At 42.8% G+C, this 18,771-nt stretch overlaps 1 protein-coding gene across 18 annotated transcripts in view; it reads left to right on the top strand.

The window, feature by feature from the left end:
- The window catches only part of LOC116873011 (transient receptor potential cation channel subfamily M member 3), a 484,792-nt gene that overhangs the window by 277,691 nt on the left and 188,330 nt on the right, over positions 1–18,771 (top strand). For 8 of the 18 annotated variants that reach the window (XM_032866606.1, XM_032866618.1, XM_032866603.1 and 5 more), the window contains exon 7: positions 7,270–7,344. The exons of the other annotated variants lie outside the window; for them this stretch is intronic. In XM_032866606.1, the coding sequence (XP_032722497.1) occupies positions 7,270–7,344 (75 nt within the window). The remainder of the gene's footprint in view (positions 1–7,269; positions 7,345–18,771) is intronic. 18 annotated transcript variants of the gene reach the window in all.

Genomic DNA, 18,771 nt, shown 5'->3' with positions numbered 1-18,771 from the left:
TTGTTTGAGAGTTTTCCATTTTGGAGTAGGTTAGCTATCCATACAGTAAGAGGTTAGAGTTGGTAGACCATCGGGTCCCTTGCCCACAGCTGGCATTGCAAACCTAGCATGACTTTTCCCACTGAGCCTTGATTCAGCTCAGAACCATTTTGCATTCATTAAGACACAGGTTCTGCTGCTTTAATAAGGACTCAAAACACTGGATGCCTAAAAGAGATGGGATTTTTTCCCCTTATTTTCATGTTATTCTGAACAGGAGTCCAGATTTAATGTAGTGGCCTCATGGAGTTGAGAACTCAGATTCCTTTTCTTTTCTCCTCCAGTCTGTCCTCATGGTCCATGGGAGCTCCCCATCTCTTCTATTTCAAGCCAGAAAGAATCAGGAAAAAGGAGCGAGGGAACATCACACCCTTTCCCTTTAAAGTCACCATGAGGAAGTCATACAAACCATTTTGGTTTCCATCCCATGTGGCACTATTTGGTCCCACGTTCACACCTAGCTAAAAGGGGGTCTGAAAATATAGCCTTTATCCTAGTCAAATACATCTCGAGCTAAAATCACATCACTTTGAAGGAAGGGAAAAGTAGATACCGGGGTATAGCCAGTAATTTTTGCCATCTCTTTTCAGATTAGCTTTCCAGATTGTTGTTAAGAAATGGCTGGAGTTGTCACATAAGATAAACGTTATCTGCCACTCACAGAGGAGATATGCCTGTTAGAGTTCCAATATGTTTACTGGGGAACCTTGTCCATAAACAGTTCCTGTAACACAGGCTTCCTACCCCGCCCTTTCTCTCTCTACCTGTGAGTCTCTCCGTGATCAGTAGTTGCAGAGTCTTGCCCTGGATCTGGAAATTGCAATTTATGCTTGCAGCTGGTTGGAGACAAGATTGTCTAAAATTATATAGCTTATCTTGGACCATTCTGGTTTCATTAACTTCTTAAGTTAACTATTTCAGGTAGAGCCCCTACACCTCAGAGTAACTGCAGACGCTGTGCTATGCATAATGCATGTATATCCCATAATGGGTCCTTAATGGAGGCACAAATTTTGTTACACATCATTTAGTAACATTTTAAATCCCGAAGTATTAAAAATAAATCAGAAAGATTCCATGTTTCCATGACGCTGTACTCTTGATACAAATGTTTCAAAGATAAATCCCAGAAAATAATTCTCATGTGACTGACACTTGTCTGTCACCTTGGTGGTAGGGAGGAGAGTGGAGATTGGTCAGCCCCTCAAAGCCATAGGTTCCAATAGGACTTCAGCCCTGTTGAGAGAAAAGGACAAAGGAGCTATCTTAGGGAATAAAAATACCCCCTCTGCACCGTCCAATCTGTTGCAGAAACATTTGAGGAGACCTGATGAGCAGATGGGTTTCTCAGGGACTGAAAACCTTCTTAGGCCAATTATCCAATATGATCTTCCTACGTTTTAATAACCCCTAAGTGATAACTAATAATATAGCAAGATACATCTGAAGGTTCCTTAAAATGTTTTGAATGTCAGTAAATACAGAATTGAAACTATTTGGTGACACTGACAGTTACAACAAGATTAATTCATGAAGCTTCTTATAATAAATAGTGAATTGGGTCACCTTGTTTTAGAGACCAAGATATGCATGTCCTCGTTCATCCAACCATAGTTAGTTTTTCTTTTGATTTTAGCTTATGTTATTCAATAAAACCCTAGAGGTAGAGCCGTAGACAGTTGGAATTTCCCTTCTAGCTTCCTAACTGAATAGAGGTAGGAGGATCTAATGCCTTACAGATTGGATGAAACCGCAGGCAGGTGCTTTGAAAACAAACCTCACCTTTCCTCTTCAGATACTCCATATGTGGAACTGTTACTTTCCTTGGTTTCTGCCTACCCTGGTATCTTTTCACTTCTTCTTTTAGTACTACCAAACTCAGAGCTGTCGTGACTCATCCATTCACACGAGCTAAGCTGCTGTAGAAAACAAATTCAGTGCTTAGAAGGGCTGTTAGAAAATACTAGTTCAAAAAAAAAAAATGGCAAAGGAAAGCAAATAGTTGCAACCATGACAGAGGGCTAATTTCCATAATACACAAAGGACACCCACAAATCCAAAAGAAAAATTCTATAAAAATGGGCAAAATATATCAACAGGAGGATCACAGGGAAGAACGTACAGATTTCCTCACTCGAAATTAAAGAAATGAGAATTAAGACAGTGAAATGTATTCAACCCGTTGGTTGGCCAAAAACAAAGTTTACAATTATCTACTGTCAAGAAGTGTATATAGAAATAGGCATTATTTGTGTGTGCCAATGTGGGGAATCTTATTTGGAAGATCATTTGGCTACCTCTATTAAATTTTAAATGTGCATACCCCTTATCCATATATTTTTACTTCTACAAATTTATTCTATTCATATTTCTTATAGTATTTTGACCCAAAGATTCATGAGTAAGTGACTAATTAAATTTTATGTAAACATATAGCAAAATACTTTGAAGTTATGAATAATGCACGAACTCTGTTTGGGTTCGTATGGAAAGATATCCAAGGGTATTTTTTTCTTAAGTTAAAAAACCTATTGTGAAACAGTACAACTGTGTGTTTATGATTACATGTATGTTTATAAAAATTTTTTAAATATATGTGCATACTTATAAAGTATCTGAAAGGACACAGGTGAATAATTATCAATCATAGCTTCTTGGGGCACCTGGGTGGCTCAGTAGGTTAAAGCCTCTGCCTTTGGCTCAGGTCATGATCCCAGGGTCCTGGGATCGAGCCCTGCATCGGGCTCTCTGCTCAGCAGGGAGCCTGCTTCCCCCTCTCTCTCTGCCTGCCTCTCTGCCTACTTGTGATCTCTGTCTGTCAAATAAATAAATAAAATCTTTAAAAAAAAATCATAGCTTCTAGGGAGTGAAACCTGAGGTGGTGGAGGTAAGATGAGAACTGATGTGTTCCTTGTATACCTTTTAAGTACTTCTCAATGTTTTTATAATGAGCAAATACAGCTTCTGTAGTGCAAGGAATGAAAGAAGGAAAGGAAGGGAATAGGGAGAGCGAGGGAGGGAGGGAAGGAAGGAAACAAGGAAGGAGGGAGGAAGAAAAGGAGAGGTTGAGGGAAGGAAGGACGGAAGGGAGGAAGGAAAGGACAGGGGGAGAGAAGGAAGGAGGAAGACAACCTTTAGAAGTAGTCTGCCTATCCATGTAATGTATGAGCTCAGAACCTTCCTCCCTCAAGTGTATATATATCATTCTTGACCTCTGGGTAAGGAGCCAACCTCTGCTCCCCATGTTTTCTCTTGCTTACTCAACCTGCCGGTGATCCCAGGCTTCATCCAAGAGTATAGAGTCAAGTCAGGAAATCTAAGAGAAGAGGCTGGTTAAGGACACATCATACAAAATAATATGTTCAATCATATATAAAGGATGTGTATAAAAATTATGTGACTGGGTTGCCTGGGTGGCTGATGTTTGTTAAGCATCTGCCTTCAGCTCAGGTCATGATCTGGGGGTCCTGGCATCCAGCCCGCTACTGGGCTTTCCGCTCAGCAGGGAGCCTGCTTCTCCCTCTTACTCTGCCCCTCCCCCGTTTGTGCGTTCTCTCTCTCATTCTCTCTCAAAGAGACAATTTGTTTTTTAATTATGAGACCAATGTAACAGATTTGATGCCTACATTTGACAGTAGCTGAAATCAGAAGCAAAATTATCTTCCCTGTTGGGACTTAGTGAATGACAAAACAACCTAAATTTATTCCCAGGCCTCAGCCATAGCCAGACATCCTAGTATAATGGGGCTCCTGAAAATGTCCTACTTTTATATCTCTACTGTGAGTCTAGTTCAGCAGAGCTGGAATTGTTCATTTTCTCTTCATTCATTTCTCCTCCTCCCTGAGATGGAGCTGGGTCACCCCGTAGCTCATTCCATAGCTATTTCATGTTAGAGATGGTGGCGCTCACGAGGAAAAGTGGTTCCCACTATATTCTTTATTCCACCATCCCTTTAAGATGCTTCCTATGGAGCCAAAACATGGACTTAAAGTTCTTCAGCTCTTCAAAATGTAGCAAAATGGGAACGTCAGATGTCTGTCATTTACAATAAATAGCGATCACTCTGTTACATTTCCCTTCGACGTTGCTCCTGTGGCTCTACCAGTATTGGCTTGTGCGCCTGCACCTGTGACATACAGAGCACCGCGGGACTCGCAAGACAAATAAGGCATAGTTGTGCACTTGGAGAACTAGGGTTTTACAAACCGGTGAACAATAACTAGCGTTCAGTGCTACTCTAAGCACGTTGCAAGACATCATGATTTACCCCTAATGACAACCCTAGGAAGTGAGTCCCATTGATTATCCCCACTGACCAAAAAGAAAACTGAGGTCAAGCGACCGCCCTGACGTCACACTGGTCATAAGAGGCAGAGCCAAGAAGTCCACCTGCGTCGGAGCCGCCACCACCGGGCTGTTTCCGCTCGGGACACAAAGAGCTGCATTATCGTGAGCAGCAAGAGTTACGTGCCCTTTAAGGACATGAACTACGACAGGAGTTCAGAGGAAGAGTATTTCTCGGTGGAATGCGGCAGAGGTATTTTCAGTAAGATTTTGAGGGGTGGGATGTGAGCGATGGTTTGCAAGCCACATGGGTGAAAGCTTTAGACATCCAGAAACGGAGTGCCTGGCCTGCGGTGGAACTGAAATTGTTCTACTCCCATTAACTTGTTTAGCCTATCCGGTTGCATTATTTTAGCTGCAAATCTAAACAAGGTCTGTTTAGACTTTGTTTAAACAGCCTAGTGGTTAGTTTTTTAAGGAAGACAAATAAGATCATAAGGAAAAGATACATATGTTTCATTGTTTTCCTTTTCTAGATACTCCTTACCATGCAGGTATAAAGATGAACTATAGAATAATATATGATAACTGGGATATAATTACATATATAGAGATGTACAGATGGGGCAGGTACAAAGCTGCTCATTTCATGGGTTCTATATAACCATATATGTACACTATTATCATATATATACACTATTATCATATATATATACTATATATATATACTATATATACAACTATATATATACACTTTTATTTATATATATTTATACAGATATTTATATATATGTGTGTGTGTGTGTATATATATGTGTATATATATATGTGTATATATATATATATATATATATATATATATATTTCATGGAGTTCATCACCTTCATTTTCCAGGTAGGAAAGCCCCCTTGGAAACCGTCACACATCCTGCCCCTTTTCCTTCCGTGCATTAGCTGGCACAGATCTCTGCTCAAAACACCACACTTCAAGTCTGCTGCTCCGCATAGTCAATGTGTTTGTTTGGGAGGTACTTTTCTTACTCTATTTAGCACAACACCAGGGAACCCAGATTAGGAAAGGTTCTCCATGCATCCCAGCAAGGAGTGAAAGCAGGGTCCTTAGGGCATCAGCCTCATTGGAAGCAAACTCCTTGGCCCTTTAATGTCCCCATTTTCCTCCTTGAGACCACTTTTTCCATCATGCCCAGAAGGGTGATCAAGGAAATAACAAGATAGTTGGAGTCACAGGCAGCCAATGCCAGGTGGCTGGACATTTCTGTTCTCAATCACGCAACGAATCTTCAACGAATCTGTTTGATCTTCACTAAAATGTCATTTTAACTCTTGTTAGTTAGAGTTTGGTATCTGGAAGGAAAGAAGAAACAAAGTGAAAATACCACGGTGCTGTTCACTCTGCGGGAAAGACAGAGCTCAGCCAGTTGTGTGCTTGGTTCTGTAACCAAATGCTTGCGCTAAATTTCCAGGAGGGCTTGTGCTGTTGTCTGTTTGCAGCTTTGCTCAGAGTGCCTAGCCAGCGGTCTAATTGTTGTGCACAGTGGTAGAGCGGCCTGGGGAGGCGTATGTTCCCAAGTTGAATCTGTGTTCTCAGGAACATGCTAATTGGTAACTTTCTGGAAAATACACAGTAGTTACTCTTGGCTTATTGTTTTATAAACTCTTAAGAATCCAGAGGAACCTATCCTTACATTTTGTGCTTCTTTGTGTTCTGCCCACTGGATACATTCTCACGAAAAGGCAGCTCAGCCAGGTTGTGGACAATAAGGAACCAAGTAATATTCCATAAAAGTGGGTAAGACCCTACTGTGTCTCTCACCGACCAGCTCCCTTCTGCCCAGCCACCGCCCCCAGTGAGGCTGCTCTAGAAGTCTGGCTTGATCCTAGGAAGCTGGGGCCAGAAGACATAACTTGAGGATGTGGGGGCTTTCATAAATGTCATTTCCAGGGAAGAAACAGAGGAGCAGAAACAGATGTTCATGGGATTGTCCTCTGAGGCCTAGATTTGAAATGAAATACTGAATCATCTTAACCCGAGCTAGCTTCTTCAGTCAGTTAACAACTCCAGAGGCAGGATATTACAATTAAATTTACCTCCCAGTTTGGGATAATACAGCCAAATTAGTAAGGAAGCTATTATAATGAAATGGCTTTGGTGACTTTTTCTGTAGATAGATACATACACGCATACATAGAAGGAAGGAAGGAAGCAGCAGATACACAATATGGATAGATAATGTATATATGGCTGTATCTAATTAGTCATTTTCTTGGTGATAAGAGAAAGAAAAGAGTGACAAATGGTATTTTTTCAGTAAATAATATGCATGTTGAGTGATATATTAGCATTCGTTTCAATTTCTCTCTAAAAGGAAAAGAAGTTAAGTCCATTAGCCAATGGGGGGAAAAATATTCCTTTTAGGTCAAAAGTAAGCCAGTCACCTGAAAACAGGACACATGGCTCCAAAAATAAACAGACAGGTGTCTTTAAAAGGAGAGAGGGGACAATCTGGTTTTTGCTCAGTCTTGGAAAACACAGAGCCAAATTCATAATTGTGATTAGAATCACTATAACAACGGCCAAAGCCATTTCTTGAGGATTTACCAAGGGCTAAGCATCCTTAGGAGTACTCGACACACGTGCCTCCTTTAACCCTTTGACCACCAGAGCAGTCACCTAGGCTAAAGCAGAATCACAAGGGATGCTTCCTCCAGCTTAGGAGACACTGGTTTGAAGGACCCAACAGGTAGAGTAATGAGACGTGGTAGAGCCGGTGCAGAGGGCTGGTGATACGTTGTGAAAGTCTGAATGTGCAACTTAGATTTCCATTGTGTGCACACGTTTATAAATTGGGTGAGTCTGTCTTCTATAATAAAATGTGTATTCAACCATTGGGTTGTAGAAATTTCAAAGATTTTATTTTTTGACAGGATGCCTGCCGTTTTTCTCTCTTGACTCCCGCTTGTTTTATTCATTTTGGGGTAGTTGCCAATTAGACCCAATTGGTAAGTATAATTAATGGACAACCTGAATCTTCTCTTAAACCCCAACCAAGAAAATTAACCATAAAAACCATTCGTTTCCTTTAGATATTCCTAACGCTATCTCTCCCTATGACTGTTGTTTATCTCTTTCTTAGACTTTTAGCCACATCGGAGATTAGTTACTCCCTATTGTTTATCATCCTAAAATCCCACGTAAGACAGGGAGGAGGGAGATAAGCATTTCTTGCGGCCCCAGTATGTTCCGGGCACCATGCTAGGCATTCATACATACTATCTCTCTTAATACTCACAGCAACCTTTCAAGGTAGGGATTATTATCTTCCTTTTTTATAGTTAATGAAACAGCATTTCAGAGTAACCAAGCCCTTGTTCTAAATCCAGTTAGTGGCACAGAGTGGCGCAAACCAGGCTCATGTGATTCCAGAACCCTTGCTCCTTTCACCCTACATAAGGAAGCATTATTTCACTCAAAAAGACACTACCCTAAAATCTTGTTACCTTGGAGGGTTTGGGGGTTATTATTTCATTCAGCAACTATTAGAACATAAACTCCATGTCACACACGGGTAGAACATTGGTTCAGTTGGAATTCATCAGCAGCAGAACTTTGGGCAGAAGACAGTGGTTAGTGTTTCCACACTGTGCGAGCAAGATGGCGGAGGAATTCACAGGAGCAACAAAGAATGAGGAGGAAGTAAGGCGGGGTGATGGCATGGAGCGTGGGGTGAAGAGAAACAGAGAAGCTCCTGATCGTGTACCCATGGCTACAGTCTTTCTTCATGTGACTCGTGGACTTCCCTTTGTCATCCTATGCCTGAGAATATATGAAGGAGGCTGGGAAGGCAAAGGGACGTTCAATTGTCATCACTGGCATCTTTGTTGATCATTGCACCATCTTCAAATGCATTGGGGTAACCATGACATGAAAATTTCCATCATTGAGCCCATAACTGTTCCATGAGATCAGTAAGAGTTCTGTGGGTTAAGGGTCATAGCAGAACTTCATCCAGGGAGACCTGGAATTAAGAAATAATGAATTTATATTCCCCCAGAATGACAGCCCTGGGTTCAAACCACATGACTTGAAAAAGATGTTAAACTTCCTCTGGGTGAGTTACATGTATTTCAGGGACATTTCATTGCCTTCTGTGGATGCTCTAACCTGTTCAGCCCAATCATTTGGACTTTCTACTATCTGTAGACGCAACCAGTCAAGTAAAAGACCATCCAAAATAGGAATATCAAATTCATAATCACTTAACTTTGGACTCTGGTGACCTGCCATTTTTCAGTCGCTCTCAGCTAAACATGTTGTTTGAAGTTCTCTCTGCCTTTTAAAGAATTATACCCTCTCAAAGAATAGGTTGTGTGATGAAGACAATGCCACGTAAACATCTGCCCTCTCTTCATCTTTTGAAATGGCCTGATACAAGTTGGCTGTCACTGAAATGTTTGTCATGGTACTAAAATGTCCCTTTGTCAGTCAAGACAATAATGGAGTCAAAAGAAGGATGTTGGGGATGTAGAATTAACATTAGCAAAACCTGTTTTTAGGTAGCTGCCTGTCTTGTTTATCTGACTCATTTTCCAGGTCAAACTAGGAGCCTTTTCTCTTTTAGGAAAGCACTCCTTTATGCATTAGAATGACTTGTTCAGGGCCTGGGGCAGTCCCTGTAAACAATGAGTCCAGCTGGGGAACTATCACCATTCCATAAGATCTCCTAGCTTCTTTTAGTTCAGGGAAGGAGGCTGAGATCTCTTTTCAGATTAGAGATTTGCCTTGCAAATATTTGGCATTTTGGTCTCAATGTCAGCACAATCTGCTGTTGTCGGTCAGATCTAATTGACCTTCTTAACCCAACCCCTTCTGGTTTCACTGCTAAAGGAAAGTCTTTCCGTTTCTTTTCATCTGTTGTGTTTCTAGTTTCTCCTTCCATCATGCATTTTGGATCTTCTGTTGCACCCATCCAAAGCTACTTGCAGTTTTCCATAAATGACATAATGACATACCTCGTCGGATGTGTTTTCCGCCTGTTTTGACATTTGCTGAAATGCCACCCTCTTCCAACTCTAGTTATTGACAGAAACCTACATTCCAAGCCTCAGCTTGAAAATCTTCCCTTTGGTGAAATCTTATCATAAGACACACGCGCACACACACACACACACACACACACACACACACACACTGATTCTTGTAGACTCCATTACTCACCCCATAATCCCCGTTTCCACACTGTGCGAGCCTCCGAATAAGAAGCCCTATCTCTTCCGACCCAGGGCTTCTGTGCCTTTGCCTGCCTGCCCCACCCTCCGTCACCTGCAGATTGCGAGCTCCTCGGGAGCAGAGCCTGATCCTCCTCATCTTCGTCACCTGGCAACCCTAGCACAGTACCTGGTATGGGCAGGTCGGTGCGAAATAAATGTTTATTGTAAACATCAATCCATGTTTTTCTGGCCTTATTTTTAGCTCTGATTTCCAACCTGACATAAAGATGTAATAGAGGAGCTTAGATGTGGAAAGCTACAAGGAAGGACGCCTAATAAAGCAGTAACACAGACAGACTCAGGGAAGAGAAACGAATAGGGACATGTACCGGCAAAGACCGTCGTGAACACCTCAGACCGTCGTGAGCATGAATGCTTGTATTCTGGAAGTCTGACTGTGTTCCTTGTTGACTTGTGATTCTTGTTAAATCGTGGCCATCATATGAACTTAGAGAGTCGAAGGATATGTATTTTTTGTAGCAGCCAACGCCGTGGTGGCTTCTTCATTTCCATTAACACAGAAAAAGAAATAAGTATTGATTTCCCCCCACTTATTTAAGGTGATAATTGCCTGTGGCTGCTTTTCAGTTTAGATTAGGATCCACCATTCACTGGAAATGTGTGGCTAACTTTAGAAAGTTAGGCAAACATGAAGTAAACGCCAGAACTTGTGCTGACTGAGTACTTTTCTGCCATAATCAATGATTTGACAGTGGGATGTATTTAGAGAGGATAAGGTATCTCATTCTCTAAGAGTCTAAAAAAAAAAAAAAAAGAGCTGAGATTTTAATTTGCTTGTAAAGCCAGGGAATTTATCATGGGACCCCTACAGCCTCTTCCCAGAATTTAAAATAATCTGCCTCTCCCTTCGAATATCAGTTGGATCATTTCAAAATCACTGAAACTGATGGCTGTGAAAGTGAAGTCAATTTCAGATAGGCTTGTAAAGTGACCAGAAATAGGGCTCCCAAGGTGTCAGGAATAAAATGGCCAGAGGTTGTAAGAGAATACACATCTTTTCATCTCAGACCCTCTGCAAAAGAGATTAACCCCTAAGGGGGGGTGGGGGGAGAGGAAAATAGAGATTTTCTGCCCGAATACCAGCCAAATAGGCAAACAGTTGATTTCTTTTTTTTTTTTTTTCCTTTTATTTTCTGGCATCCAGAGCTGAAACAAACAAGCAGCTCTTCCCCTCAGTGAACAGGCTGTCCCTGTTCTGTGAGGACGCCAGATTTCAAAAGCTGCATGGAGTTCCACATGCCACGGCGCTGCAGGGAAACACTGAGGTCCTGAGTCTCAGGCAGAGGAACCAACAGCCCGGGTTGGCTAATGAGGCTTGGCGTCTTGGCATCTTGGTGTCCACACGGGGTTCTGTGGGCAATTCCTGCTGGAGTGAGGGAGGATGAAAAAAAACAAAACAAAACAAAACAGGTACACCTTTGTGCAACCAGGAGAGTGAGGATCCAAGAGTCAGCTTTTCTGGTCATCAGACAAATCTGAGCTGAACCTCTCCTCATTAGCCGCACTGCTTCCACCCAAGAGGGAGAACCCAGGAAGTGAAGGTGACTCAGATGCATATTAGGAAATCACGGGGGAGATTCTGAAAAGGACGATTAAGCATGGCGTGCCACATCAGACGTTGGAGGAGAGGGAGAGAGGTCTCACCCTTGTATTTCTGTCTCTAGATTCGGTTTTCATGGCGGGCACCAAGCAAGATGTGTTCTGTCCACTTATTTCTTTCTGTTATTCAAGTAATAAGAACGGTTGTAGTGAGTATGAATTATGCTTCATAAACTTAGGTATGTAGGAAATGTCACATAATAAAAATTTTCCTTAATTCAAATAAGTCCAAGCCCTCTTTCCATCTGGTTTTAGTGAATTCCATCTCAGTCTTTACTAGGTCTCTCTCTCCTTCCCCACCCCGCCCGCATTCCCCTCCCACTCCTCTCCTTTTCCCCCACTCATTTCCTGTCTTATCCCTCTCTCCCCTCCTGCCTGCTCTCTCTCGGGCTTATAGTGTACCTGGGAAATCCGGAAGGGGCCTCTTACTTTCCCTCAGCCAAGGTTGCCATTGCTACCGTAACCACCTAGACCTCTGTGGACCCTTCCAGGCCAGGCAGAAGGAAGCCTCTGGAGCTCCAGTGCTGAGAAGAGCCCCAGGGTGCATTTCATGGCAGTCCCCCTCAGGTCTCATGTCCATGATCATTGTACCCTCCTGGAGCTTGCATTTGGGTGGAGGGAAACAGGAAATAAACAAGTGAAACATGTAATATATTGCATAGTGGTAAGTGTTAGGGAAAGAAGTAAGACAGAGAAGCCAAAAAAGGGAGTGCAGGGAGGGAGCTGCGATCTTACAGAGTGGTGGAGGAGGCCTCACTGGAATGAAGACCTTAGGAAGGGAGGGAGCGAGTTATGGGACATCTTGGGGAAGATCATTTCCAGCACAGCAAAGAAAAGGCCCTAAGGCGGGAATGTGGGCAACATGATTAGAGAACATCAGGAGGCCTGGATGTCCATGTGGATGGAACAGGGAGGAGAGGAGCAGGAAAGGACTCTGAGGAAGGAACAAGGGGCAGATCCAGGGAAGAGGGTAACAACTTTGACTTCTATGTTCACCCTGTACAGAATAGTAACTTGTAGAGTTTTGAGCAAAGGAATACGTGTTCTTGTATGTTTCATCAGCATCGCCTTACCTACTGAGTTGAGTAGGCTACACAGGGAGCGGGTGTGAAAGCAGAACCACAGTCGAGAGACCATGGCAGTAACCCAGGCAGGAGCTGGAGGTGCTTAGACAAGGGGCGGCAGCAGATGAGGAGGTGAGAAGTGTATCATTCAGGCTGTAATTCAAAGACGAAAGAGCAGACAAGATTTACCGTTAAATTAGCTACAAGTTGTGAAAGGGAAAAGGTGAGTCCAGTTATGGGGGGGACTGCCCAGCAAGAAGAACGTGTTGCCATTTATTCGGAAGGAGAAGACGGTGGGGATGGCAATGGCAGGCATGAGATGTCAGAAGCTCACGTTCGGGCATGTCTGATATAAGGCATCTCACAGTCCATGCGGTGATGACCACAGGAGCACGGTTGTGCAAGACTGAAGTTCAGTGGTGATATTCTGTCTGGAGATGTAAATATGGAAGTTGTCCGTGTGTAGCCAGGATATGAAACCATGTGGGTGGGTGGGTGGGATCATCCAGGGAGTGTGCGAGGAGAGGAGAGAAGAGGACAGCAGAGGACCAAGAATGATTCCTAAGACAGTCTGTCTTACCAGAGGTCAGGGAGATGACAAGGGACCCGCAAAGATGAAGAAGGAGACGCTAGCAGAGTAAGGAGAGGGAGCTGTCTGGAAAGTAAGAGTAAAGTACATATTTCCTCTTTACAAGTAAAGAACATATTTCCAAGAGGAAGGAATGACCAACTGGCTCAAGTCAGAAGAGACCTAGGAACTGACCATTGGGGGAGATTGTGAATCCCTTCTTCCTGCCCCATCTGCTCCCACTTGTCCCCATCAGACACACTTGCCTTCTCCTCTTTCTCTTCACGACATTAGTGAGCTTGGGTTCTTAACAAAAGCCACGTGGTGAGTTCATCCTCAGTCCAGCAATGCCAACTTTCCCTGAGGAAAGACAGATCAGTGGGCCCTTTTGGAAATAAGGAGAAAGAGAAACAAATGGAAAACAAAATATGGATATAATCATTTTTCATCGAAATAGTTTTTCATCGATCATGGATATACTCAGTCTTGGCAGACAAACAGATGTTGCCTCATAGGAATCATTTTTATCACATTAGTTAGACCTAAGGGTTGGCAGACTAGAACCCATGGGCTTTGCAAATCCAGCATGCCATCTGTCTTTGTAAATAAAGCTTTATTGGAACATGGCCACATCCATGCTCATTCTTTCATGTACCGCCTCTGGCTGCCTTCATGCTACAGTGGCAGAGTTGAGGACTTAAACAGAGGCTGTCTGGCCTGCAAAGCTGAAAACACTTACTATTGGGCCTTTTTCAGGCAAAGTTTGCTGACCCTAGTTTGGACTTTAAAATAGACTACTGGAAACATAACATGCGTGTTTCAGTCCTACTCCATGGGTTCTCATCTTAAGTTACCGCAAGAGACACATCTTAGATTTCACTTCTTTTCAGAGATGGGAGTCTCCTCTACTCAGAGCTTCATGCTCGGCAGTGGTTCTCAACGTGTAGTCTGTGGACCCACAGCAACAGGAACTTGGGAGCTTGTTAGAAATGCACATCCTCAAGCCACATTTTAGACCTCCTTGGACGCTTTGGGTGATTCTGAACACGCTACTCTCAAAAGTCGTGTGCTAGAGCAGATACGGACCAGAAAAGCAGATATGGACCAGAAAAGCTAAGGACTTGAAACAGGCATTTTTTTTTCAAAGTGAATAGATTTATTCCAGAATGTTACCACTGTAAGAAACAAAAATGGAATATTATATGTTGATATCAATTACAGATTGTTTTATTCAACGACTTTTTCTATTTAGCAGTGTATATTGGAGCTTTCTAGGTACTAATTTTCAATGCACAAACTAGTTCTTTGTACATTAGCATTAGGGTTTTAAGAGCAGTCCTTAGAGGGCCACTTTCTTATCTAAAACATTAGGGTCACGCCCTTTCTAGGATGATGGTATTAGCACTTATTTGTGATCAGACAGTGGTGGCAGAATAGGAACAGGCCAGGTGACTGTTTTCACACAGACAGGACAGAGTAGGATAAGGAGTGAGTGATTAAGGACCCAAAACACTATTGGATGCCCCTGGGCCATGACTGTCTGCTGATTCCTCATCCTGGCACTCCAATGTGTTTAAGTAATAGAATGTAATGAGGCATTTATTTATGAGAGAAAAGTAGAAGGGTTTTGTTTCAGCACCATCAAGGATATGCTAGAATGAGAAAAACTTTAAATCGCTATTTTTCCCCCTCCAGGATTTATGCAGGTGCTGCTGGATTGTAGATGCTGTTTTCCTTTGCTTAATGATCTAATCCTTCCCTGGGGCTTCTTCCCTCCGAGAACCTGACGGGAAGGAGTATCTGTGACTAGGAACAGCTATGGTTTAGAAGGAGCTGGAAACCTGATCCCAGGGAATCAGAGAGGGACAGCAGCGAGCCTTGGCCTTCTTAAACCCGGAAGCGATGTAGCAAAGGAATAGAGAGCAGACTCGGGCCCCTTTCTGAATATTGGAGGGTGGCATCCATGTTTAGAATCTTCCAGAAACGAGTCTGAGATGCTAAGACATGAGAGACGTAGAGTGATTCTATGTACTCGTTTGTCCCGGACAAGATAGTTCTGGCTTAGACCTGTCATCCTGGAAAAACTATTCATGATGGATGACCCCCTTCCCTTGCAAATGTGTCCTGGCCTTTGAGAGCTACATCATATGGTCACCCCTGTGAGAGACAACCCAGAACAGTACAGTGTCCAGACTCTGCATTTCCTAACAGGCTCTGGTTTGAAATCCAGTTCAGATAGGCAGTTTATGCTGTAGGCCTTAGTTTATTTAACTATAAAATGGGGATAATAATATCTCCATCATAGGGTTGTTGAGAAGACTGAGTAAGCCAGTGCCACCCGCCTGGCTGCTGGCCATAGCCAGTAGGTGTTCAGCAACCACTCCTTCCCCTAAGAGAAAAAGAAACTGCCTTTAGCCATTTGGCTGAGCAGACTCTACTACATGAGATTATTCACAGTGACCCAAAAATTATAAGCGACCTTGTTTGGGCTCCATTTACAACAGGGTTGTTTGGTTATGGTTTTTTTGTTTTGTTTTTGTTTTTGTTTTTGTTTTTTAGCATTTTGTAACTGTTGTTTCCTTTTGAGGAGCTATAGAAACATTAAAAAAAAATTGTCTTTCAGAGAAGGTCATATTTGCACTTGAAAAATAATTTCACATTCACAGGTCTGAACCAGAGGCTTGAGTTTGTTAGATGCTGTGCTACAAAGTGAAGGCCAGGAAGAGAAAGGACGGTATTGTAGTTCACTATGTTAGAGCTCAGGAAAACCCAATAAATTATACTTCACCCTCAATGGGACAAGACTGAAACTGACTGAGAGTTGGACCCCAGAGTCAGGCAGATGGAGATCAAAATATCATTTTTATTAATGGTGAAGTTGTTGGAAATAATGACTTAGTGTGAGTGCCAAAAGGGTTTGCCTACTCACTTCAGCCTCCAGACAGCGACCCAGAGAAGAAATTTGTGTCTATAAAAGACACCTTTGCTAACAGCACTGACTGGCACTGGTCCGTGGAGGTAAAGGAAGAAAGAAACCAAATTTTCTTCAGTGGGAGACTTTTAGTAGATTTATTCTATCCACCAGAGAAACATGGGCACGCAGTCACCACCAATCAATTTACTCAATTTTCTATGTGGAGAGGAGTAATGGAAGGACAAGGGGCAAGGTGTGTTACCCTAATAGACCTCCGTCCACACAGAAACTTGAAACCAGGGGAAAGAAGGTTCCTTGTGACCTTGTCATTCATATTTCTCACTGAGCATTTAGTCACAGTAAAGATTTGATTAGACGTGACACATTGTCTTTTTAAAAAAGATGCCCAAGTAATCAAATAAAAATTTGTCATTTCTCCCAACTGCTGGTCAGAAATTGGACTCAATGCCATTACTAGATCCCAAATAATCAGAATACTTCCTTTGTCTCATGTATGATAGGCAGTCGGTTATTTTAATAACCTTGGTGGTGAATGAAGGTCACTCTTAGCCCACAGCACCTTCACTGCTGAATCGTCCCTCAGAGGGAGCAGAATTGGGTTGTCATTTCAGTCATGTAGCTCCATCTTCATTTTATCTGGAGGAAGTAATAGCTCTCGTCCCAGCAAAGGGAAGAATGTAAACCTTTGTTTACGTCTTTCCCTCTCCATGGCCAGAACACGTTGTCACTCCAGCTGGGTCCAATTCTGAGAAACAATGAGCCTTCAATTTAAAAGTGCAAGACAGCTGAACCGAAATTGGCTCTTTGAGTCGCTAAGAATCTGGACTCGTCCAGACCTAATCCAAAAGGACAAGCGAAATGTGAGCACCCCTCCGGGTGACTCAGCACCTTCTTCTCTAGGTCTCTGACTACTGCTGGGTCCCATTAGTTAAGGCCTATGAAAGGCCAGCATGAGGCCACTTTGAAGCCATTTATGGCTATCATTTCTACTGTCAGCAGGACACATCAATAGAATTGAGATTAAGGCACTCGGTCCCTTTATAACCACCAATTTATTCCTGTCCCTTCAGCTGTGCTAGTCCCAAGGTCTAGACCCCAGATATGGTGCATTTTAATTTTGTTTTATTTCACAACTATTTAAACTACCTTCTATGTGTGAAGCACTTTGGAAACCAGGATGTTGTCTAAGAGGGATGGAGGTAGGGGGTTATCTGTCCCAAGAAATTTAAAATCTAGAGGGTGAACCTTTCATTAAAGCAAGACAGAATAAAATAATTGCCAAAAGATATGTAAAAGAAAAACAAATCGATGGTGGACTACAAAGAAATGAATGATTAATGCTACCCAAGGAAGCTAAAAAGTACCTCAGGAATTAGTAACATTTGAACTGGACTTTGAAGATGGAGTTGGCGGTCTCTGAGGGACCTCAGCAAATAGCACCTGTCTTCCTCATCTAAATTCTTAACAATTTGAGAAATAAAAAAAAAAGAACGTGATGGGACCCAAAATACCAGTTTCTGTTGTTGAGCAAGTTAGCAGATGTGGCTTTAAGTCTGTTGGCCAAATGGGCTTAATGGCTCCCCCAGATCAGTCAGTATCCCACAAGGAGCCTTCAGCACCCCCACCCCAGCACACACAGCTGTAGGTCCAGTGCCCCCGGGGAAGCTGGGAGACCTCATTCTTCTTCAAGAAACTGGAAGCAGGGAGAGGTACTTCCCTCTAAAAATTAGCATGGCTAGGAATCTTATATGGCGGATCCTGAGGATAGTCTGATGAGATCAGAATTAGGGTGGACAGAGGGTTCTGGAGGGAGATAAGGCTGCAGATGAAAGCTGGGGCCAGAACATGGGGAGCCTCGCCTGACATGTGAAAGGTGTGGGCTTTTGTCTATAACCCACTAAAGATGGCTCCAGAGAAGACTGTTTTTATGATGCGAACTAGCTGGGGGTTATGGTTGTCAGGGCAGGGAAATCAGGATGCACTTCTGGTAGTCCACAGGAATGAGCATACCAATGAGCATAGGAACAAGCATTTGGAATAATTCCTGATTTCATGAGAATTCAAATCAGATCTCAGTGCCCTGGAACTCAGACCAGTTGACTGAGGGGAAATTGCTTATGTCAGAAAACATCTAAAACTTTATGTGGAAATAATGACATTGTCATTCAACCTCCAAGAAATCAGGAACCACCTGATGGTAATGCAGTGTCCTGCCTTCCCGCCTCCCTTCTGGACCCCGAGTTTTAGTGAGCAACTACCCGGTGTAGAACACTGGGTGACATGCAGGGAATACAAAGATAAGCCTAGCTAGAAGAGGAAAGAGGTGCCCAAACGTGTCAGTAATGAACTAAACCTCCGGGATGAAAGGTACTATGAGAATGTTTTTATTTACAACCAAGTCACTGACGGACGAAGTTATAAAATATACTCACTGGCATGGACGTTTAACAAAAGCAAATGCTATGAGGCAACACAAGTGAGAATGGTTCATTCTGCCCAGTGGGGTAAGAGGGGAAGGGGCTTGGGAGGACTTGTCTTTGAACCTGAGAACTGCAGGGTGAGTATGAGTTCCTCACAGACAGTAAGTCAAAAAGAACATTCCTTAAAGAGAGAAGAGACCTTTTCACATTTGGGGTGGGAAGAAGTAATTGCAGCCTGTCTTAACTGATACAAAGAGGGGTTTTTTGTTTGTTTTTTGGAAGGGCAAATTAATACACGTGTCACCATTTTGCCATTATGACCTGCAATATTTCTCTTTCCTATCGCCTCCCTCTCCTCCCACGTCTGTCCTGCCCTGGGGGCTGGGTCTTTCCAGGCTTTGTTCAATCCATAATTCCCTGGGCTGCTCTGCTGCCTGCTAATTCCACCAAGAAGCCAAAGGAACTTTGGCTGTGGACTTAGATCCTGGCACATTTATAGGGGACGATAGGCAAAGTATTGTAAAGTAAAATAAGTTAGAACCATTCTGATTA

This window comes from Lontra canadensis, unplaced genomic scaffold (assembly GCF_010015895.1).
Source record: "Lontra canadensis isolate GAN:19392208 unplaced genomic scaffold, GSC_riverotter_1.0 scaffold31, whole genome shotgun sequence".
NCBI lineage: Eukaryota > Metazoa > Chordata > Mammalia > Carnivora > Mustelidae > Lontra > Lontra canadensis.
This window is presented reverse-complemented; position numbering and strand designations above follow the sequence as displayed.